This window comes from Leguminivora glycinivorella, chromosome 27, assembly GCF_023078275.1.
Source record: "Leguminivora glycinivorella isolate SPB_JAAS2020 chromosome 27, LegGlyc_1.1, whole genome shotgun sequence".
Classification (NCBI taxonomy): domain Eukaryota; kingdom Metazoa; phylum Arthropoda; class Insecta; order Lepidoptera; family Tortricidae; genus Leguminivora; species Leguminivora glycinivorella.
The window spans coordinates 3,708,402-3,733,168 of record NC_062997.1 but is presented as its reverse complement, the minus strand read 5'-3'; the positions used below and the strand labels follow the sequence as shown (position 1 = coordinate 3,733,168).

Here is a 24,767-nt window from a genome sequence, read left to right as displayed (position 1 = left end):
CTTCTTCCCAAAGCTATTTTATTCTCCACACTTTGCATTTATACAAGGTAAGGACGTATTAAACTAAAAGTTATAGCCGTTAATTATAGCTAAAAGTCAAATATAGAGGTAAATGGCAATAATCAGCACTGGAATCCCGATCGGGGCTTGGTTTAAGTCTAGAATTTAAGAGACCAATGACCCCTTTTCCTTCCCCTCATGAGTACAATACAAAGCTAGATCTACCCTTGTCGATTGCTGATGTCTTTAATCCAGTCCACCCGGGGGTCTTTCTCGAGCCAGTTGCATCAACCACATTTGATAGATAGGTACATCATCGTGACGCAGCAGACGTCTATGGAACTTCCCATACAATGTTTTTTAAATTAAATGGCTTCAGTCCATTATTGGGACTATTTCGCCAGTGTCAAGGTAATATATGAGCTAATATTAATTAGTGATTTTGGTACGGTAAGTACGACAGTGTACGATGAGTTAGCACTTGTAAATTGATAGCTAGACTTTACAAGAGTACGTGGACTACCGGCCGTTGACGACAAAAAAGTGGCTAAACGCGTTTCGAGATTAATTCTTCATTCAGCTTCTCACTACAACATTAGTTTACTGCATAATAAGCTATCGATATTACACTTTAAACAACATTAATGAGTAAAAGAAAAATAAATTATTCAGGACAAGAGACCGCTAAGATGGTGCTCGAACCGGAAGTCCTACAATAAAATTTAACAAACGCTTTAACGGTGACAGACGGTTTGATGCATCGGCCCTTAGTATTGGTCCATGATCTATCTGTAGTGTGTGTACCACACATGTGTATAGCTTAGTATGTACTTGTTATTTAAGACACATTAAACGTATACTCCATACGAAGTAGTTATCATTTACGCTCCACATCATATATCAAATCGTGTAGGTTGCAGCAGCGGCTGGTCCATACAAGCCGATTCCCACCGGCTTGCCTAAAATTGATTACTAGTAAAGTACCTAATGCTAAGGTACGTTTCTTTTTGCTTTGGTGTTGCCTAGCAGAAATTTTCACCAGCCGCCACTGGTAGGTTGCCATGACAACACTAATAATATTTACCCTGGCTCCGTGTCTAAGCAGCATAGCCACGATCTCCCCGCTAGGGTCGGGGTTGCTAGCCAAATACTCCGCCAGTGCCGGTCGCAGCTGCGTCGCGTCTTCATCGTTGTACACCTTCAGGTTCGGGTCGGCTCCGCTTTCTAGAAGGATCTGGAAGGCGGAATGGACGGTTGAAATGTTAAGATGATTTTTACCAAATGTTTGCACATTTCATTGCATTGCATTGGCATCTTCTTTGATTCATAACCTAACCACAAAATTAAAATTTTGAAAAAACCCCCGACCACGACATAGTAGACCGATTTTCATAAAGCATGGCTAAGAACACTCCCGACTAACTCAGCTTTCAGACAAAAAAAAACTAAATCTAAATCGGTTCATCCGTTCGGGAGCTACGATGCCACAGACAGAGACATATACAGACAGACAGACAAACAGACAGACACGTCAAACTTATAACACCCCTTCGTTTTTGCGTCGGAGGTTAAAAATATGGTCATTGGTGCCAGTAAGTATTATTAGACGACTTTGAAGGCACTTACTGAGCAAGTGCCTCTCAACATGCCAAAATCGCAAAATCTGAATGATTTAGGGCCTCCGCTAGATGGCGCGGACGCCCGCCGCGTGCGCTCGCTCGCGGGTCCCGCCAATAAGTAGGTACCTATGTATAAAGTCCGTCGCACGCGCCTGTAGGCCTAGCACATGATGGCCGCGGGAGTATGTCGCCGCGAGATAGACTACCCGTCCTTATGTCATTAATACAGTTCGAAAAAGACGTGGCATCTATCTCGCGGCGACATACTCCCGCGGCCATCATGTGCTAGGCCTACTGCGCCAGTTGGCACTGTTCATACAATTTCTTATTAGACTGGCGTCCGTTCCGGGTAATCCGCGTCAGCTAGCGGAGACCTTTAGGCTGTTTAGGCTAGCGTCTGATGTACACACCTGGACTATTTCCTTTCTGTTGGTGATGTTGTCAGAGCAGGCCACGTGGAGAGGCGAACCAATCACGGAGCTCGACGAGTTCACTCTGGCACCTGGAAAATAAATATTGTCGACAAATGAAAATTAAGAGCATTTTTATCCGAAAGAACTTCTTTATTATACTCTTTAGCGATAAGACCGCCTCTTGTTTTGTTGTTGTTTATACTTACTATGTTGTTTCCTGTATTGTGGTGTGCAATAATGAGTATTTGTATTGTATTGTATTGTAATTATGCAGGCCTCGTCGTCGCCTCAGGCCAGTCAGACCCCATTAGCTTAGTGGAAAAATGAATACACTAATTTAGAGCTGCTAAGACCAATCGTCAAGCGCGGATCCAGCTTCGTGCCCAGGTGGGGGGGGGGGGTCACGTGGTAAAGGCCCGGGGCCCCAGGGGGGGGGGGTCACGTGGTCTATTTGTATGGCCAACTTAGGCTCCAGGGGGGGTCATGACCCCCATGACCCCCCCCTGGATCCGCGCATGCCAATCGTTCTACTCAACACAATCGTTCAATTACCTTCGTCAAACTCTGTAAACTTTAGGTATGCATTCCCAAATTGATTCCCAATAGTAATTAGAGCGTGAGGCCATAGCACTATCTCAGTATTTTTTTCTGAATTGTCTATTTTGATGATAGGCGCCGGTATACTCATAAGCAGCGAATAAATAAATTAAATAAATATTAAAGGACAGAAACACAGATTGACTGAGTCCCACGGTAAGCTCAAGAAGGCTTGTGTTGTGGGTACTCAGACAACGATATATATAATATACAAATATACATAGAAAACATCCATGATTCAGGAACAAATATCGGTACTCATCACACAAATAAATGCCCTTACCGGGATTCGAACTCGGGACCGCGGCGTAGCAGGCAGGGTCACTACGCGCTAGGCCAGACGGGTCGTCAAAAGCGAATAGAAGCTGCACCATCGGTACATCCTCCTTCAGTAAAGCCAAGTCAAGAGCACTGAGGTCGAAGACACTGGTACTTGGTAGTTGACCCTGGTGCCGTTCACCAGAAGAAAGTTATGTATACTTATTAGGGATGTACCGACTAGTCGCCGACTAGTCGGGAAAGCCGACTATCCGGCCACTTTTGTAGTCGGCGATTAGTCGGCGACTAGTCGGCAAAAAAGGCCGATTAGTCGGCACTTCATAAATGATAGAAAAACACTAAAAACAGTACAAAAATAAATCAACAGCTGATGTGGTTGTATTATGTACCTATTTGTTATGCCTCTCTTAGTCAAAACAACAAATATCAGATATCACAAAAATAAATGTCCTACTTAGGATTAACAATTTCATAGGTTGGATTACTAATTCACTATCTACTATGCCAAACCAGTAGTTAATAACCTAACCACAAAATTAAAATTTTGAAAAAACCCCCGACCGCGACCTAGTGGACCGATTTTCATGAAACATGGCTAAGAACACTCCCGACTAACACAGCTTTTAAATAAAAAAAACTAAATCGAAATCGGTTCATCCGTTCAGGAGCTACGATGCCACAGACAGACACACACACAGACAGACAAACAGACAGACAGACAGACAGACGGACAGACAGACAGACACGTCAAACTTATAACACCCCGTCGTTTTTGCGTCGGGGGTTAAAAATGGAAAATTTATCTAAATATTCTCATAGACATTTGAACCTGTAAAAAAAAAAATGAAAAGCGCAAACAAAGGACCAAAAACGACATTCAAAATGTGAACTTAGTTGAAAAAACTGTTTTGGCCGACTAGCCGACTAGTCGGCCGACTAATCGGCCACCCCAGCGCCGACTAGTCGGTAGTCGGCCTAGTCGGCCAAATCAATAGTCGGTACATCCCTAATACTTATACCAAGAACGATTCAATATTGGACTGATAAAGCCCATACAAAACAGCGTACCCCTGAAATGTATGGGCCTTTAAGGTTTAAAATTAGATGGCGCTGTTATGAAGTGGCCATCATATTTTCCCCTAGGCATCATCAGTGTAGTTGTGATAGTATTTAATAGGTGGCGCTAAAAAAATCGAGGTACGATTCTTAGTATGTAAATCCCCTTATAAATAATCCTTACTTATACTTACCAGCAGCTAACAGCAGTTGTACCATCGGTACATCCCCCTTCAGTATGGCCAGGTCGAGAGCGCTGGGCTTGCTGAGCGCTGGACACTGGTAGTTGACCCTGGCCCCTTGCTTCACTAGGAGATTCACTACGTCTGTGTTGCCTGGAAAATAAGGTAGCTATGAGATATACACAACAGACAGCTTCTGAAACATGCATCGTTTGCAAAAAACATGAACATGATGGTTTTTTAGAGCATCATGGAGAAATTATGAATGAATTCATTGATAAATTCGCCATGCCCTTTTGCAGCTGATAGGACACTAATTGTCGGCCTAGACAAAAAGACAACCTTCCACGATACGTCTAATCTTCTCTCTCTCTCATCCCATTGGTGTAACAGAGCCAGCTGTTTTTCACGAGGCTTGAACGATTGTCACTTCAGGTTAGCTAGGCCGGCTGGAGTAGCTTTAGCTAGCTTTATTCATCAGGAAGGCAAAGGAGAGTTACCGATAGGCAGTAGGTATACTCTGTTAGTAAGACTGAATGCTTGTTTTCCACCAATGTGTGATACTCTTGACACAGGGATAGGTTGCCAAAATGCTGTATCCTCTGTAAACAGAATGGTTGCCGCTAACATATTTAAGAAGTATCTGGCATCCGTTGGCTCGTTGGGTCGAGGACATCCGAAAAATTTCCAACGGGATGAGACTAACCCAGGACCGGGAGAAGTGGCATACTAGAAGAGAGGCCTATGCTCAGTGGACGGTAAAGGGCTGATATGATGATGTATCCTCTAAGGCCTCTGAGGATGCTTCAAAACTAATATACCTAAGTATTTAAATACTAACCACTGAGCACGGCGTAGTGCAGAACCGTCCGGTAGTCGTTCCTGGCGTCGGCCATGGCGTTCACGTCAGCGCCGTGGCTGATGAGGAGAAGGACCGCTTCCATGCCCTGAAGAAGAGAGTCTCTTTAGTAACGATTACTCTGTCTTCGTCAGATAATTGATTTGGTCAGGGAAATGGTTAAAGCCCTTTAAACTCAATTGGAAACCTACCTTCCCTTGCCTGGTGGCTTTTATGAGTGGAGTCAGGCCCTCGTCAGGTTGCCTTAAACATAAGCGTAGCTCAAGGGTTGCTTAGGGGGCTAGGGTTACTTAGGGTTGATCTCTCTTTAACGCCAAGAAATTGATTTGAGTTGTTGAAGCTGGTAAGAAAACACTTTGATTTCCCTGAAAACCTTTGAACTTAAATATCTTTCTTTGATTAGCTGTGTCAGGTCTGCACGATATTGGGAGTCAGAGTTGTTGCCAAAGGTTAGCAGCAATTTGAGATGTAAGAGGTTAGGTTGGTCTCAGTATCGAGTATCGATCGATCATGTCATACTCGAATGTCTATGATATTATGCTCTTATAGTCAACTGTTGGCTGGGCTGGCACAAAGTGCAGCAATCTCTGAAGACCATGTAACTTACCTTCCTCTGCCTTGCAGCTTTCATCAACGGAGTAAGGCCTGCGCGGTCACGAGAGTCAGGGTTGGCCCCGAAGGTCAGCAGCAGCTCGAGGTACTCAGGGTCGGAGACCAGGTTGATCTCGGCGCCGAAGAAGTAGCGCTTATTGGGGTCCGCACCGTGCTCTAAGAGCAGGCGGGCTACCTCCTGGAAATTATTATTATTTATTTATTCATAGAACAATACAAGATTGTGTTGAATATTTACACCTTAACCTACTATTTAATATAAATTACAATTGAATATATTAGTGGAAACATAAAAATAAAAATAACTTAACCTAATTAAAACATAATTAAAGCAACTTATAATAATTAATAATCAATCAGAAATACATTACAATTAATAATCATACTAAATTTGGTAGTCATAAATTCGGATCATACATAAATTCTTCTACTGCGTATAGGCATTGATTTAGCAGGATTTTCTTAAGTTTAATTGTAAATAAATTTGAGTTTAGAACGGATTTTAACTCTGTAGGCAACTTGTTGAAGAGTGTAATGCCCTGATAAGTTTCAGCGTCTTTAACTACTTTCAGTCTTGTGACAATAGAGTGAGGCAGATCTTTCCGCCTAGAAGATAGTCGCATATCTCGTTCTTCTGGTGATTCTATTTGGGAAAGATTTTTCACCAGATCTTTGAGAACAACAAGGATGTAGAGGCTAGGAACAGTAAGGATTCTAAATTTGATAAAAAATTCCCTGCATGAAGTTTGCTGTGGTACTTTAGCCATGATCCTGATCGCTCTTTTCTGTAGAATAAAAGCAGCCTGTACATTACACTTAAGACTGTTTCCCCATAGTTTAATGCTGTAACGTATTTTTGACTCTAACAATGCAAAGTAAACCATCCTAATTTGACTTAACACCAGTTCGTCTCTCAGGCTTCGTAATGCATAGCATGCGGAGCTGAGTGAGCTAGTCAGTGACGTCAACTCATCTTTCCAGCATAGTCTTGAATCTATATGCACTCCGAGAAATTTGACAGATTCAACTTGCTTGATAATCGACCCCTCTAAAGAAATATTTAAGGAATCCCTTTTTCTCGTCGTTGTGCTGAAGAGAAGAGCATTTGTCTTGTTGCAGTTTAGCTTCAAATTATTAATTCTGAACCATGTACTAAACAATGTCAGCGCCTTATTTATAAAATGAGATTGGTGTTCAGAACAGTCCAGCAAATTTTATATTAATTGAAGATTAATTGAAGTGTCAAATATTCGTGTGGAGTTCAAAGGCAATATAGGTAACGGGTTGAATTTTTGAGGATGACTTTTATTATAAATTTATTCTTATAAACCCCGACGCAAAAAGAGAGGTTTTAAGAGGCTGGCTCTCTGTTCACCTCAGAAATCAGACGATGACTTAACCGATGACTAAAGCGAGACTTCTATTAAGTAAATTTTTCACAACTGAAGAATGAAGATATATGCTCAATAAAACTGATGATCAAGTCAAGATTTGGTTTTACACGGGGTCGCTCAACAACTGACGCTGGTGTTGAGCTAATCAAACAGATTTTCGATGCCTGGGAGGAGTCACAGGATGCCTTGGGTATCTTCTGTGATTTATCTAAGGCTTTCGATTGCGTCTGTCATGAAACACTGATCAGGAAATTGCACTACTATGGAGTGCGAGGATCGGCACTGAATTTAGTCAAATCTTACTTACACGAAAGAATACAAAGGGTCGACGTGAATGGACAGCGCTCACCGGGGTCACTAGTCTCTATGGGTGTACCGCAGGGATCAATATTGGGGCCTTTCCTGTTCCTTATCTACATTAATGACCTGCCATATCTTGTAAAGACCCACCATAATATAGTATTGTTTGCAGATGATACTTCCCTTATTTTCAAAGTCAAACGTCAGCAACAAACTTGTGAAAATGTAAACAATGCTATTTCCGAAGTAGTTAATTGGTTTAGTGTTAATAACTTATTGTTAAATGAGAAAAAGACTAAATGTATTAAGTTTGTAACGAGTAATGCTAAAAATGAACAAGCAAGTGTCGTTGTGAAGGATGAGGAATTGGAACTGGTAGATAGTACAGTTTTTCTTGGCATAACTTTAGATTCTAAACTTCAGTGGGGTCCCCATATTGCTACCCTCTCGAATAGACTGAGCTCTGCAGCATTTGCAGTGAGCAAGATCCGTCAGTTAACAGACGTGGAAACAGCTCGATTAGTTTATTTTAGTTACTTTCACAGCATTATGTCATATGGTATTTTACTATGGGGCAGTGCTTCAGAGATAAATACCATATTTGTTCTGCAGAAGAGGGCTATTCGAGCAATATACAAAATGAACCATAGAGACTCACTTAGAGATAAGTTTAAGGACATTAATATAATGACAGTGCATTGTCAATATATTTATGAGAATATTGTGTATGTACATAAAAACATTTATAAATTTAAGAAAAACTGTGATGTACATAATATAAACACTAGAAATAAGCATAAGCTTGCAGTGCCCTTCACTCGGCTCCATAAAATTAAAAAATCATTCATGGGTAATTGTGTAAGATTTTATAACAAACTTCCTAATGCCATCACTGAACTGTCTTTTAATCGATTTAAACATTATGTAAAGCGTATACTGATCTCTAAAGCCTACTACAGCACACAAGACTACATGAATGATGAAACACCGTGGGATACAAGTATTGTTGAAAACCATTAATTATATAGCTTATTAATGATGATAATTATTGATAATTCAATGTATTTTTATACAATTTTTTTGACATTTAGAATTTATTCTAGAAGTTTTTATACTAGTATTTTTTTATACAATTTAGATTGATATCATTTTATTAAATCAATGTAGTTTTAAAACAATATTGTTTATTGCACCAATAAATTGCTCTGATATTTAGAATAAGATGAATATTGTACACTGTTGACAATTTAAAAGTGCTTATTGTAAGCCTATTTGAATAAAGAATATTTTGATTGATTGATTGATTGATTATATGGAACTTATGCATGCAGAGATAGCAGAAACCCTTAAGGTTATTTTTCTATTTACACAAGACTGTAGAAGTGGGTTGAAACTTACATAATGCTTGTTCCTAATAGCCAGCCTCAGGGGTTCATCACAGAGGGTGGTCCTCGGAAACTCCTCTCCAGTGTCAGGGCGGTAGTCCACAGCAGCTCCGCTTTGGAGCAGCAGTTTTACTAGCTCCGTGTAGCTGCAACGGAAAAAAATAACTACTTTTATCGTGTGCACAGTGGATGTATAAAAACTGCAAAAAACGCTGAAGGAGAGTTCAAACCACATCAGCACTCTGTTATTGGATAGCCTAGAGCCTATATTTAGAACTTTTCCAGAATCATCCTTAAGAGGATTAGGTAAGACCGACTAAAGGAAAAACTTAATTACCGAATTTTCTATAGCGTGTTTTCCTTTACTGCAATAGGTACTTACCATTCGTGGATATGAAATAGATTTACATTGTTCACAAGTTGAAATCATTGCCAGAGTCCGAATTGCGGTTTACGCACATCCTGCCCTTCGGCGTCTTACCCATGCTCCGAAGACAGATGCAGGGCGCTGTACCCACAATCATCTCTGGCGTTCACATCGCATCCTCTGACTAGCAGCAACCTAGTCGCTTCGAGGTAGCGCTGCCAGATCGCGTAGTGCAGCGGACGCAGGCCCTGTGTCACTGGTTCGTTCACCTAAAACACACGTGGACATATTGATAAGTCGTTTTAACAGTTGACGATCGAAAGGAAGCATTAGTTAGCTTCTTTAAAATATTTCTGGATGAGAATTTTTTTATTACTTTATAAATGGGCTTACTCTTGGCTACAGACTAGCCAAAGGCAAATACGTGGCCTACGACGGAGTGAGCTCGCCCAGAAGATGCCTGTTCACCCTAGATTTGAAGGTTGCCGGAAGATTCACAGACAGACAGACAAGACGATAAATGTCGCTACCTTTTGGACCAACCATCTGAGACCATTGAGTCGAGAAGAAGGACCAGAATAAGTGGCATATTCGAAAAGAGGTCTATGCTCAGCAGTGGAAATAGGTGATTAAGCCTGATGTACCAATGAGTTTTTCGGAACTAATGTGCGAGATGTCATTTGATATTTACCAGTCGCTTTTCGGTGAAGGATAACATCGTGAGGAAACAGGACTGTTTATGAACGGACAAAAGGGGGCAAAATAGAAATACCAAAATCTGTCAGGTGGCCAAAGACATGCACTAACCTTCTCTCCGGGAGTCAGGAACTGCAGGCAGGATTGGCTGGGGTCCACAATTCACCAAGGGAGCACAACCGTTTTCGCACATGTCTTATAACAGTCTGTCATAGGTGTCAACAACTAATTAGAGGGCCGCGCGGGCGGAGCGAGGCGCGAGGGGAGGGGAAACCTATCTTTTAAATATATATGGTTAGGTAGGTAGAATTATAGGTAGAATTTTGAACACGGACTAATCCCAATAAGGTCTAGTTACCCTTCGGGTTGGAAGGTCAGATGGCAGTTGCTTTCGTAAAAGCATTGCCTACGCCAAATCTTGGGGGTTAGTTGTTCGGACACCAGGCTCCTATGAGCCGTAAAAGTATTGCCTACGCCAAATCTTGGGGTTAGTTGTCAAAGCGGACTCGCTCCCATGAGCCGTGGCAAATGCCGGGATAACGCAAGGAGGATCATGAATATCATGATGAATATTATATCCATACTAATATTATAAATGGGAAAGTGTGTGTCTGTTTGTTTGTCCGTCTTTCACGGCAAAACGGAGCTACGTCTTGACGTCATTTTTTTAAGTGGAGATAGTTGAAGGGATGGAGAGTGTCATAGGCTACTTTTTGTCTCTTTCTAACCCCCCACTTCCCTAGAATGGGGGGTGGAAGTTTGTATGGAGCATTCCGCAATTTTCGAATTTAACGCGAGTGAAGCCGCGGGCAAAAGCTAGTATGAATATATTATGAATATTAATGAAATGAAATTGGCTTACCTTAGCTCCACAAGCCAACAGGATCCGGATCTCGTCTAAAGGCACCATCCTGATGATGGAGTCCGCCAGCTCTCGCTGGAGCGACTTCCCGGTTAGCACCTCGGAATGCATTTCTGTAAACAAAGGAAAATTGTTCATATAGTAAATAACCAAACCACAAAATTAAAATTTAGATAGAACCCCAGACTTAGTGGACCGATTTTCATGAAACATGGCTAAGAACACTCCCGACTAATTCAGCTTTCAGACAAAAAACTAAATCTAAATCGGTTCATCCGTTTGGGAGCTACGAAGCCATAGACAGACACACACAGACAAACAGACACCTCAAACTTATAACACCCCGTCGTTTTTTGCGTCGGGGGTTAAATATAAGGAAACAACATTTCAGCACTGAAACCTGAGTAGTTTCATGTGCTCTGCCTACCCTTTCATGGGACACAGGCGTGATTGTATGTATGTATGTATGTATGTATGTAACATTTCAGCTTGGTTCTAGGCTCTATCTAGTTGAACCTGAATTAGTCTGACTGAGCTGAACTCAATACTCTCATCGTGAACCATTCTTAAACACCTAGCCAAAGTGACAATCGTTGGCGCTATGGCGTTCGAAGTCTGGCTCTGTCGCGCTAATATACAGAAGAACAGTGTAACAAAGAGTACTATCGTACAGTATGGCCACTCCCGTTCCACGCTGAAAGTGCCGCCCACCCCCTCTCGGTTACCTCACAATTACCGCCTGCCAAAAACGTGAACAGTCGACCTGTCATATCTCACTCATACAAGCATGGTACGCGTTCACCTACACCACAGTATAATAAAGAGTACTATCGTACAGTATGGCCACTCCTGCTCCCCGCTGAAAGCGCCGCCCACCCCCTCTCGGTTACCTCAGAATTACCGCCTGTCAAAAACGCAAACAGTCGACCTGTCATATCTCACTCATACAAGCATGGTACGCGTTCACCTACACGTGTTTACAATGTGTGCTAGGAACGCGCCTCTTTCATATATTTGATCGCCAGTGTCCGAGGTGTGACAGAAGAGGATTATCGGATCGGGATTAGCTCTCCCGATACGTTTACGGAGAATAAGTGATTGGGACGTTGACTAGGTACCCTGTTTAAGGGCACGACTTGGTTTTGCCTTGTACTGTTAACCAAGTCATCAAAGGTGGTCAGACACAACTTTGCTTTCTTAGCGTCTTCAGAAGCATTAGAAGAATTGCATGTCGTAAGCGATAATCTCGTGGAATGCCCCTTTAACGAAACGATTTGACCCAATAACCCTTAAGCCAAGGCGATCTAAAAATAATAGCTTAATCGAACAATCAAAACAAGCCATCAATCTTCCAAACACGTTATTTTTCAAGCCATCAAGGTCACAAAATTGCGTACGTTGTTTCATTTCTCAAACGAAAGTTCGACGCAATTTTTACGCATTTACTAAAATCGCATCGCATATAAACAGTCTGATGTATTACGTAGTTAATATCGTCAGTTACAAATATATCTAGTTATGGATTGAGGCCGTGGGCAGAGTGCCATTTGGATATATGTTTATGGCTAATGTTTGGGCAAATGGTTGAAGACGGGTTATGAGACTGAACATATGGGCAGAGTAGTTTTCGAAGCTATTTAAGACATAGATACTAATAGTACCAAAACACATATTGCGAGACAAAAATTAAATAGAGTTTAAGACCAAGCAAGAGAGAGCGATAGCTAGGCGCCTTTGAAACGTGGTGCTGGAGAAGGATGGAAAAAATATGTTGGACAGAACAAATAACTAATGAACAGGTGCTGGAAACTGTGGGAGAAGAAACCATACTGAAGAGTTACGCAGTTACGCAGACGCAAAAACGACGGGGTGTTATAAGTTTGACGTGTCTGTCTGTCTGTCTGTCCGTATGTCTGTCTGTCTGTCCGTCTGTTTGTCTGTCTGTGTGTGTGTCTGTCTGTGGCATCGTAGCTCCCGAATGGATGAACCGATTTAGATTTAGTTTTTTTTGTCTGAAAGCTGAGTTAGTCGGGAGAGTTCTTAGCCATGTTTCATGAAAATCGGTTGACTATGACGGGGTCGGGGGTTTTTCAAAATTTTAATTTTGTGATTAGGTTATCGAATAGCAAAGTAAGCCTAAACAGTCGGTGTGGTGAAAAGATCTATGCACAACACTGTAAATGACGAATAACACTACGGGAGTAGAAAAAGTCATTTTATGTAAGAGGAAGTTTTACTGCGTTGCCAGCCTAGCCGAAGTGACAATCGTTCGCAAAATACATTCTAGCTCTGTCGCGCCAATACGAAAGAGCGTTAGATATAACCGGCTGCGATAACGATCTCATCGTAAGCCTTTATGAATTTGGTTAAGTACCCTGTGTGCGTAGTGTAAGAGTAATTATTTATTAATGCCTTATATTTTGATTTATCTTACTGTTATTTATGATAAAAGTATTAAAGAATATCAATTGACTCATACTAGTCACTGGTTTCCGCCATCTTGGATTGTTATAAAAATGGCGGACATGCAGTGACGGTGGCCAGTTCGAGTACAGACGAGTTGCAGTGAAGAAGTCTTGAAATATTTATTGTAAATTGGTTGTTATTATGTTTGTAATTAACGAATAAAGTAAAAGTGTTACAAGTAATAGTTTTCACCATCAACCTGGTAATATCCCTTATAGTAGCCGTATACACAAACGCTGACGAAACACTCACAATAATATCTCTTTCGTAGCTATCTATCTCTATCGCTCTTGCTAATTGGCGTGACAGAGCCAGACTACCTTTCTGCGGCGTTTCGATTTCGTTTCGCGTCGCAGAAATGCCATTCAGCTACGAGGCCCGGGGAATATCACCGTGAACATCGAAATTTGTCTATTGCAAGTTGAATCACCGTCACTTTCCATTAAAGTAGGCGTGACGACTTTCATTTAAGTAAAACACAAAATTAAAATTTTGAAAAAGCCCCCGACCGCGACATAGTGGACCGATTTTTATAAAACATGGCTAAACACTCCCGACCTCAGCTTTCAGACAAAAAAAAACTAAATCTAAATCGGTTCATCGGTTCAGACAGACAGATAGACAGACAAACACACAGACAGACACGTCAAACTTATAACGCCCCTTCGTTTTTGCGTCGGGGGTTAAAAAGAGAAAGATCGAATTAAGCAAATTAGCGAATTTTAGTTTTGTTGGCAGGCCCCCTATTCTAAATGCTGTAACAAGAGGTAGCGTTTACATGTAAAACCAGTTAAGCACCATAGAAAACCGTGTGCGCCATCTACTTTAGCATTCAATACATGGCAGTTGTTCTACTCGTAGATATACCAGGGGCGGCTCACTCCGCGATTCTATCGCCGCCGCGCTACAAGCACATGCCGGCGGCCGCGAGTTCGCGGCCCATTCAGTGGTGACGACCTTCGCGCGGCGCAATAGAATTCAATGTCGGCTGCTCGCGTGCGGTCCGTTTGTTAATGTAGGTAAGAATTTAGAATGGCGGCATTTTGTGAACATCAAAGGAGTGAGCCTTCTGTACTTGTACTATTATATATTCTGTGGATATAGACAATTATAAACACTTCGCCACGTGCTACGTATTACGTAGAATAGGTAGAAATGAGCGCAAGGTTATTGGCCATCAGTCAGCCATTTTTATTTGGCCGATAAACAAAGAAAGTCCAACACCACTAGGTGTGAGAACGGACAAAAGTAATCATGACATCAAGCGAACAGACATAAATATATTGACGGAGCGACAGCATAGGTCTACGATCTACGGTTTAAATCGATTTGCTTTGATTTGCGATTTTTAACCCCCGACGAAAAGCGACGCGAGCGAAGTCGCTGGAAAAAGTAGTAAATAAGCACGAGAATGCCTAGTTCTCTCTAAATGATAAACGCATGAGGCGTCACGAGCCAGGCCTCTAACCCCCGCCTATCTGGGGGAGCATACACCTGCACTGTGGACGAGGAATCCTCTCTCGAATTAGGCTATACAGCCACGAACGCAAGTGTCGTAAGAATGCTGCTACCGTTTGTCATAGATGCAAAGGCCTACTATTAGTAAATATACAAGTTGATATTATGTTTCGTGTTCAGGGGGGTTACCATGACGTGCTAAAGCCGTTCAGTTTAGGTTGAGAGAGAGGGACGGAGCTATGTAACTGCTATAGCTGTGTCCCTTTCTCTCAACCTAAACTGAACGTCTTTAGTACGTCATGGTAACCCCCCTGATAACACCATGGCACTGACCCCATATCACAATAATCTGTACTTTTGTTTGTACACATGATCTAGAAATCCTGCGACTTGGAACTATTCCAAGAGAACCGTCTGACAGACGCGCCGGCGGTTTCCTAAATACTTATGACCAAATTTATTACGTAGTTCGCGTAAATATATCGCGAATCAGGATGGAACTGACACAGACATCATTAATAACTATCTGTAATCTATAACACACAGTCCACACCTCGGACAATGGCGATCAAATATATGAAAGAGGCGCGTTCCTACGCACACAGTCTATAAGCTCGTGTAGGCGAACGTGTACCATGCTTGTATGAGTGATGACAGGTCAACTGGTCGCGTTTTTGACAGGCGGTAACTGTGAGGTAGGTGAGAGCGGGGGGAGGCACTTTCAGCGGGGAGCGGGAGTGCCCATACTGTACGATAGTACTCTTTATTATACTGATTACTGTGCTATAATGTCAATTAAGGGCCCATTTACATTGCGCGAGAACTTCCATGCTATCGAGACGAGTTACGATTTTTCTGGTCGCACGTGTACCGTACGACGTTTTTCGACAAGAAATGTACTACTTAGCGTAGTACCTAATAGTTTGAGATTAACCTAACCACAGGAAATTAATATTTTGAAAAAACTCCCGACTGCGACATAGTAAACCGATTTTCATGAAACATGGCTAAGAACACTCCAGGTTATTAAGGAATGCATACATGATATAAGTAGGAATAAGTTAAGTTTGGCATTTAACACCTAACCCTATTCCTCCTAACATTATCCTAACATTATTTTTATTTATCCTAACATATTTATATTTACATTTGTCGATTACGACTGTTATCTATGTTACCTTGGCTATTAGTACTTTAGCTTTGTACGCCTAGCACGAGTCACGATACAAACATAGCTACAGGCTTTAGATTATAAACCAATTCTAATTTCCAATTCAAAGATCAACTGAAATGAAACGACTCATTAAAATCAATGAGCCATTCAGTTTTCATTAAAAAGGAAAAAGAAATGAAAATTTCCATCTCTTGCGAAATTTCCGAGAAAAGCGTTCATTGCCACCGGTTGGCCGGCAGCCATCTTTGTTTTGAACTAATGACGAACGACGTAGTATCTCTATATAGTTTGTGTGACGAACTATAGATAAGAGAATCATGTGCCATTTCTTATGTTGCGTTTTGACGGACAGTACTGACGGAGATTAAGGCCGGCAACAGAGTCTTAAAAATTCATAATCTTCGAAAAGATTTGTATGCAAACTGACACTGACAGATCTGTCAGTGTCAGTTTGAACTGTCAGTTTGCATACAATTTTTTTTTAAGATTAAGAATTTTAAAAATTCATAATCTTAGAAAAGATTTGTATGCAAACTGACACTGACAGATCTGTCAGTGTCAGTTTGAACTGTCAGTTTGCATACTAATCTTTTCTACGATTATGAATTTTTAAGACTGTCTGTGGCGTGCCTAATAGTTTATATTAAGATATTATGACGATATTCGTATACTTACGTGTTTTAACGGGAATCAGCCTGCTTGAGTATTAATATTAATAAGCAATAAGCACCTACTTTGTGGGCTAGCTTGCATTCTCGCGCGCGATTCAGGTATATGTACCTACATCTAGCGCGACTTGAAATTATATGAAACTAGCCTTTGCCCGCGGCTTCGCTCGTGTTAGAAAGAGACAAAAAGTAGCCTATGTCACTCGGGTTTTGCCGTGAAAGACGGACAAACAAACAGATACACACACAGTTTCCCATTTATAATATTAGTATGGATTAGTATGGATATCTAAGACACGCGCCCGAGAGTGCAAGTTGTACTAAATCAGCATAAGTGAGAGCGAGAGAGATCTTTTTCTCGCTCATACTCATGAGATGACAATGTGTCAGGGCCTTTAGTACGAGCGATTGAACTACAACTTTGCCCCTTGTCCAATCCACATAAATCGTATCGAGTGCTTATTTGTGGGGTAAATTAAAGTTTGAATCGGGCAACAAATAGTCTTAACCTCTCGTATGCTTAGGAGCAGATCTGCTCCATATTGTTTCAACTTTAACATGTAGTTATTATGACTAATATATTAATGACAATTTTTTGACAGACGCATACGAAAGGTTAAAATTCATAATCTGAAAAAAAGAAGTTGTATGCAATCTGACAGATCAATCTGAAAAATTCATAATCTTAAAAAATAAGAGTGTTTGTAAACAGTTGAGAAATTGTATGGAACTCCGTGCACTCGATCTGATTTTTATAAAATTATGATTTTTTCAGATTATGACTTTTAAGACTAACGGTACGGCGTAGCACAGTTAGAGAGCGCGCACACGGGCAACTTTTGGCAGCGACTTTTTTGTCGCTCACATCATCGGCGAGTATGAAAGTGCGCACACGAAGCGACGCAACTTTTCATACAAATACGTAAGTCGCCGAGCAACTTTGTTGCTTTGTTTAAAACAAAATTATTGATATTTGTAGTGCAATTATGCACTGCACGTATCAATTTAATTTAATCAAAGTTTCAATTATAGTAAGTATAGGTACCTATTAAATATTAAAATTCCAATATCATTTTGTGTTGCACTTGCATCAAAATTAAAATTTTATTCTAGCTAATTTCATAATTTTTTTAGCTTTAGATAAAGGTGGCTGGGTGTAGAATTGACCTTAAAATTATGATTTTGAATCATAAATGTTTTCGTTTAGTTCGATGTTTTCGTTTAGTTAATGAGTTGGTGAGATGAAAACTGTGTTTCCTAACTCCTTGGTAAAATTTTTAAACCCTGATACTCTACCAACGCTCCAAATTCCACTTTTCGAACCACTCGCTACGCTCGCTATTGGAATATTTCTCTTTTTCAGCTACATTGGGATCAATATCAGCACAAGTGGTTACCTAAACAACAACTTTCCCCCCTTTTTAGAACAAATAACTAAAGTTTCTCGCAAATTAAATTAATTTAACCTAAAAATAATCGTTAAACGGGTCATTGCTCGACCTCCGCGGTTGATTTGACAGTTGGACATCATTTGCGACAGTGCTGCCAATTTCCGACGCACGACTTATATGGGCACACCTTGTGGCTGAATAGACGAGATCTTGGCCTAATAAATAGACTAATTAGACTATGTGTCTGCGATGCATAGGTGTCACTGGTGTCAGCAAGTGATGTCACGTACGCAACATGTCACGTAATGATATCAAGGGGGAGTTTTAGGTGTTCAAAATCATCATACTGTGTGGCTTATATACAGGCGATAATTAAACTAGACATAGAATTCATTACCTGCTATCATTCATTAAGAGTTGTTTTTAAGTTACTTTTAATTTTTACCCCATAATTAACATTTTAATTTTTTATAACAGCAATGTACTGTAAACATGGTTGCCAACTTGCCATGACAGCTAATGTCTTCTATATGTCTTCGGCCGGCAACCCCCTTTGTCCCGGCCTCTGTAGTAATGTACTATTGTATGAAAACGCACCCAAAATCAAATATTGTCTATGGCCCGTACCAGTTGCAGTCGGCACGTCTATAAAGCCCCTTATAGTTTTTTTTTAATTGGCTAAATACCTGGATGTTATGTCACAATTATCTGTGTTTGGAAATCAAAAAAGAGGACTTTGCCGGCCTTGGCCTGCAAGGTTTGTATGAAATTCCATTATCTATCAATCGTCCTAGCCGCACCTGCAACGTCATACTTCGCTGCCAATTATAAGGCACATAACATCAAATATTTCATACCATGTTTGAGAAAAGGCCTTTGTTTAACAGATTACGGCTAAAGCGAAAAGTTCATCTCAGAAAATTCATACTATACTAACTCTTGTGAAGTTATTATGGAAAACTTCTTACCAACATTGTGATAGTATTTTATATGAATAAGTAGCCATTCATATGTTATCAACATTCGGGGGCTTTCCGGTATTGAATATTTTGGCAAACTATAATATTACATAATGACATGCCTTCCTCAATTGTTTGTCAATTATCCAACAATCTTCTCTTTCCAACTCATTGATAATATGATATTCTATCACTCCACTTACGTATTAATCATTCGTCCATATGCCAATTTGGACGAGATTTCGTCTGTATCTTAAAAATTTGATGTGGCGCCACGACGAGGTCACATCGATCATCCGCCGTTTGCCGTCTCGCCCAATCAGAGCGCCGTTTCTATGACGACTAGATTCTATTAGCACGTGCTAACATTGAAAGGGCGTGATCTTATGACATAATTATATTTATTGTATTTGGCAGCACGTGTTTTGAGACCACCATTAATAGCATATTTTGTCGTGTAACATTGAAGTGGAGAAAGACTTGATATTGTTTGCTTGAGAATCAAATTATTCAGATTTCAACAGAATGATAGTATTTCTTTTGAGTGTAGGTACATTTCATAACTTGAAATATAATACCGAATTTGGAAATTACTGTAGGTAATTTTATGTAAAAACCATTTATTATTAAGTACCTTTACATTTTATTGAGAACGATAAGAATAAGTGTCTGACGTTCTGCAGTTAGACGTTTGGCGTTTTTGATGACAAAACTACATCTTGTCTTAGCAAACATGCAAAATTAACTTGGTTCAAATCTAAAACAATTTAGCGACTGTAAACATGGATGTGCTTATCTATTAAAGACTAAAAGCATAGTTACCTAACTACTAACATTTAAATCCGATCTAATATCCCTGTAATTGCCCATGCTTATTTATTTTTCCACCATAAAGGTTAACCACCAGACGCCCAAGATGGCGGACAGGCGGATACAAGCAAATGGCGGATATATTTAGACATCCGCCATTGAACTCTGCCCTTGGAGTTATTTATATTTCGAGAAATTAGCGAGTTAAGCGACCATCACAAAGACAGCCTTGATTGCTATCTTTTGGCTAAGATTTTTTGCTATTTATAATTTTTAAGAAAAAAAAACCGCCTTCCTTTGGGGTTCTGGTGATAAATACTTTCAAATGTTGGATTATGTTATCAATTCGTCTGTATATTTTTTAATGTTTGTTATTCGATATCTCCGTCATTTCTGAACCAATTTTGAAATTTGGATGATTCTGAAGTACTTACAGATGAGAATGATTATCAGAACGGAACTCTAACCAGGGGCGGCTCACTCTTCATCAGCAGTTCCACTGCAGCAAATGTCACTGTTCTGGACGTAAGTGCATGCTGTTCTTATAAAAATACCAAAGTCACTATAAGTGTGCCGTTCAGATTTGAGGAGTTCCGTTCTAACCATCATCAGGAGTTCCACTGCACCAAATGTCATTGTTCTGGACGTAAGTGTATGCTGTACTTATAAAAATACCAAAGTCACTATAAGTGTGCCGTTCAGATTTGAGGAGTTCCATTCTGACCATCATCAGGAGTTCCACTACACCAAATGTCACTGTTCCGTACGTAAATGCATGCTGTTCCTTTAAAAACACAAAAATCACCATATGTATGCCTTTCAGATTTGAGGAGTTCCCTCGATTTCTCCAGGATCATACCACTAGAACTGAGTTCTGAGAAAAATGGGACCAATCTGTATGCATATACATTCAACCAAAAAAAAATTTTCAAAATCGGTCCAGTAACGACGGAGATATCGAGGAACAAACATAAAAAAAAAAACATACAGACGAATTGAGAACCCCTTCCCTTGAGATTTGGAAGGCGGTTAAAAATATGGAAACTTTTCTAGGAACTGTTTTAAATTGGTGAATCGAGCCATTCGAGTCAATGACAATAGAAAACCCAAAGTTTTTTTGACAGGACATCGTCAAATTATTCTTCTTCGAATTGCAAACACGTGAGGTCTTTTGCTTTGTAAGTTTAGGTAAATAAGAAGGAGTTTTAGGCAGATAACAGATCTTTTCGTTATGTTTAAACCACGTCGGTGGACGGTGTCAAACAAACACATCGCTCGTCTGATGATAAGCAGTTACCGTACCTAATACGTATTCTATAATAGAGGTCTGCAACGAAAGGGGTGTTATTTGAGATTACCCTCTTTCCATGCAGGTTAGAAAATCGAATCAATCCTGAAATTATACCTTGCTACACAAAACTCACTTTCAGAAAGCATCAAGTAACCTAAATTGCTTTCAAACTAAGAAATATGGTTTTCAATCAACACAGGTCCCTTAGAGATCATCGACCCTCAAATCCAATCACAATATCAAAAGGAAAGTTCTGGTCGCTCCTGTTTTCGCAATTTCGCGACCAAAATATTTACAAATGCATTCGCGAATCAACTTTCCGGTAGAAATGAAAACATCGTAAACGTATTCTTGGCACGGCGCACTTCCTTCACACCTACGTTATTTAAAAAGTTTATTTTCGGCTTCAATTTATTGATATTAGTTCGAGCACGCGGATCTGTTTATGTTTTTTTGATTCCCTTTAAAGTGGAATGAGGTCTTGAGTCAACGGATGGCTTTTATAAATGAGAGCGCCATTGATAGCAGCAGATCTAGATTAAAAGTGAATATCTTGATCCAACTCAATACACGGAGACGATCTTTTGAGAAAGCGAAGAAATTGTATTTGCAAGAACCCAGGTTGAGTTTATAAAATATCTCATTTCATTTCATTAACTGACCTCGACTGGAAGTAGCTGGAAATAGCCGATTAAAATCGTGACAAATAGCGAATCTTCTGAGAGCCCTATGTTCCTTGAATAATAATAACAGGAACGCACCATCATTACCGACAGCTACTTCCAGTGACTCCAGATAATATTCCCACACACTTTCCTGCTTTCACCCTCAGCGAAAGTGGAGACTTTGTCAGTAATTGTGGAGACATTGGCAGATAAAGTGGACACATTGGCACCTAAAATGAAGAAATTGGCATAGAAAGCAGAGAAATATATATTGGCAGCGAAAGTGGAGACTTTGTCAGTAATTGTGGAGACATTGGCAGATAAAGTGGACACATTGGCATCGAAAGTGGACACATTGGCATAGAACGCAGAGAAATATAGATTGGTAGCGAAAGTGGACACACTGGCTTTGAAAGTGGAGACATTGGTAGCGAAAGTGAAAAAAAAAAGTGTAGACATTGTAAGCAAGAGTGAAGACATTGGCAGCTAAAGTAAAGAAATTGGCAGAAGAAGAATGAAATATTGATTTAAACTAAAACGATTTGCACTGATTTTGTGATGTTCGAACGTCGGGTCAAATATAAATGTAAGTGTTTACGCGATTAAGTCCCGTTTAGTTCTAAAATTAGAATAACAATGTGTAGATTGACAGTGAAAGTGGAGACATTGGTAGCAAATATGGAGACATTGTCAGCGAAATAGGAGATATTGGCAGCTAAAGTGAAGACAATGGCAGCCAAAGTAAAGACATTGGTAGAAGAAGAATGTGTAGACATTGACAGCGAATATGGAGACATTGTCAGCGAATGTTGAGACATTGGCAGTGAATATGGAGACATTGGTAGCGAATATGGAGACGTGGGAAGCGAATATGGAGACATTGACAGCGAATATGGAGATATTGACAGCTAAGTTCAGTATCAATTCAAAATATAATTGTCTGCGAACTACCGTACAATGAGTACAATCCGATCGCAAAGTTAATGTGTTCATGTACAATGTTTTGATTCGTTATAACATACATACAAAAAAAAAATAAAAAAAAAAATAAAAAAAAAAATAAAAAAAAAAAAACATTCAGTCGAATTGAGAACCTCCTCCTTTTTTGAAGTCGGTTAAAAAGAGGGAACAAGACAATGATTTTCTCAATTTACGATATGCCTAGGATTTTCATAAGGTCAACTGCCAACATACGCCAGTCTCACATAGCTATGTACAAGCTAGAGTCTGACTAATGAAAGTTGAACCCAGTATTTTTTGAAAACAGCAACTCTGGATGTCATATCATCGATTGTCATCTGTCAGTGTGACTGCCACTTTAACGAATTTCGGTAAAAGTTAACACCGAAATCTATAAATAATAATGAATAACACCATAAAAATTAGCAAAGTAAGTGCTGTAAATAAATTAAAAATAATAAAAAAAGAAACCATGATATCAATGTGTTGCCAGCTCCAATTTTTTTGAAATGACTAATAATATCACTTCTGTGTGCGTAGCAGAATGCACAAACGCTCACGAAACGCTCACGATAATATCTCTTTCGTAGTTATCTCTCTGTCGCTCTTGCGCGAATTGAATTGGCGCGACAGAGCCAGACTACATTTATGCGGCGTTTCGGTGGTGTTTCGCGTCGCAGAAATGGCATTCGGCTACGGGGCCAGTTAGTCGATATATCGGGAATCCACAAGCAGTTAATAAGCAATTAACCTTTAAATTTGACCCTTAGCTGCTTAATACAAGTTATAAATAGGTTGAAAACAATAAATCATCATCAAACTCACCTTGGTGTTCCGCCGTATTTGCAATTCCAAGCACAAAGGTTATTAATGTCCACTACACGCTTACGCGCCTAAAAATAACCTAAAAAAAAGCGCGCGAAACTCTATGGTCCTTTTTATAACCTCAAAAGTGACTTCAAATCTAGATTTTATAACAAATATATTAGTTATTGTTCCTAGCTGACTCTAACGTGCGTTCAGTTAGCTAGTTTGTGTCGTACTGTTGTGGAAGATTGTGTTGATGTAAGCTGGGCGCTTGCCAAGATGGCGAGCGGCCAAATACGAAGTACACGCGCTGAAGGGGCTGCTCGGCTATTAATTTCCTATGGGGTAAATGGACAGGTAAAGGGCACTGTCAATCACAGATACAGTAATGGAAGAACGCCTTTACAAGTCTTACCACCACCACCGGTTTCCTTGATTTTCAGTATTTTTGCTCACAATATTAAAAATACAGAATATTTTTGATATTAACATGTTGTCAGGGCCTACTGTTTGATTTCTCAAGATAGCGGAGCAGTCATTTCGCGGCCGTCACCATACTTCGTACTAGGTCGAAGTATGTAAAGGGCCGCGTTACGCCGTGGCTTGCGTGGGCGACGGTCGTGCGATGGTCGCGCGACGGCGATGCGACGCATACGAAATCAAACCTTATCGATATGGAAGTATGAGACGCGACGGCACGCAAGACACGCCGTTAGAATGATGCAGACAACTCTGTCTATGTTAGACAAGACTTTGGGTAGATCGTCGGTAGAATAAGTGTTATCACGTCCCATCCGATCCGATGTTGGGTGTCAAAGATATATCAAAGAAGGCGCCTTTGATGCATAGGAGATCGGTCCTACATCCGATATCGGATCAGGTAATATAGAAAAACTCTAAGGATGAACCACTAGTATGCATTGTCAAAAGTTTTCTACTGAATTACTAGCCATCAATTTGGTTCACTACAGTTAAATTTTCTGTGACGGATAGGTACGAAACTAGGCGTTTGATACAGGTTGAAATAAAAATTAAAATTTTGAAAAAACCCCCGACCGCGACATAGTAGACTGATTTTCATGAAACATGGCTAAGAACACTCCCGACTAACTCAGCTTTCAGACAAAAAAAACTAAATCCAAATCGGTTCATCCGTTCGGGAGCTACGATGCCACAGACAGACACACACACAGACAGACAGACAAACAGACAGACAGACAGACAAACAGACAGTCAGACAGAAAGACACGTCAAACTTATAACACCCCGTCGTTTTTGATGCGTCGGGGGTTAAAAAGACGTTCAAACTTTGCATAGTGTCTGTCTGTCTGTCTGTCTGTCTGTCTGTCTGTCTGTCTGTTTGTCTGTCTGTCTGTCTGTCTGTCTGTCTGTCTGTCTGTCTGTCTGTTTGTCTGTCTGTCTGTGTGTGTGTGTCTGTCTGTGGCATCGTAGCTTCCGAACGGATGAACTGATTTAGATTTAGATTTTTTTGTCTTA

At 40.3% G+C, this 24,767-nt stretch overlaps 1 protein-coding gene across 3 annotated transcripts in view; it reads right to left on the bottom strand.

The window, feature by feature from the left end:
- LOC125240323 (ankyrin-3-like) overlaps positions 1-24,767 on the bottom strand; it is a 37,541-nt gene that overhangs the window by 973 nt on the left and 11,801 nt on the right. For 2 of the 3 annotated variants that reach the window (XM_048148207.1, XM_048148208.1), the window contains exons 3-10: positions 10,622-10,734; positions 9,178-9,332; positions 8,710-8,842; positions 5,613-5,795; positions 4,988-5,093; positions 4,159-4,299; positions 2,030-2,121; positions 1,085-1,234 (exon numbers count right to left, since the gene is read on the bottom strand). In XM_048148207.1, coding sequence (XP_048004164.1) covers positions 1,085-1,234; positions 2,030-2,121; positions 4,159-4,299; positions 4,988-5,093; positions 5,613-5,795; positions 8,710-8,842; positions 9,178-9,332; positions 10,622-10,734 — 1,073 coding nt within the window. Of the gene's footprint in view, positions 1-1,084; positions 1,235-2,029; positions 2,122-4,158; positions 4,300-4,987; positions 5,094-5,612; positions 5,796-8,709; positions 8,843-9,177; positions 9,333-10,621; positions 10,735-23,288; positions 23,495-24,767 lie in introns of those variants that run through there. The other variant, XM_048148210.1, reaches the window with a different exon arrangement.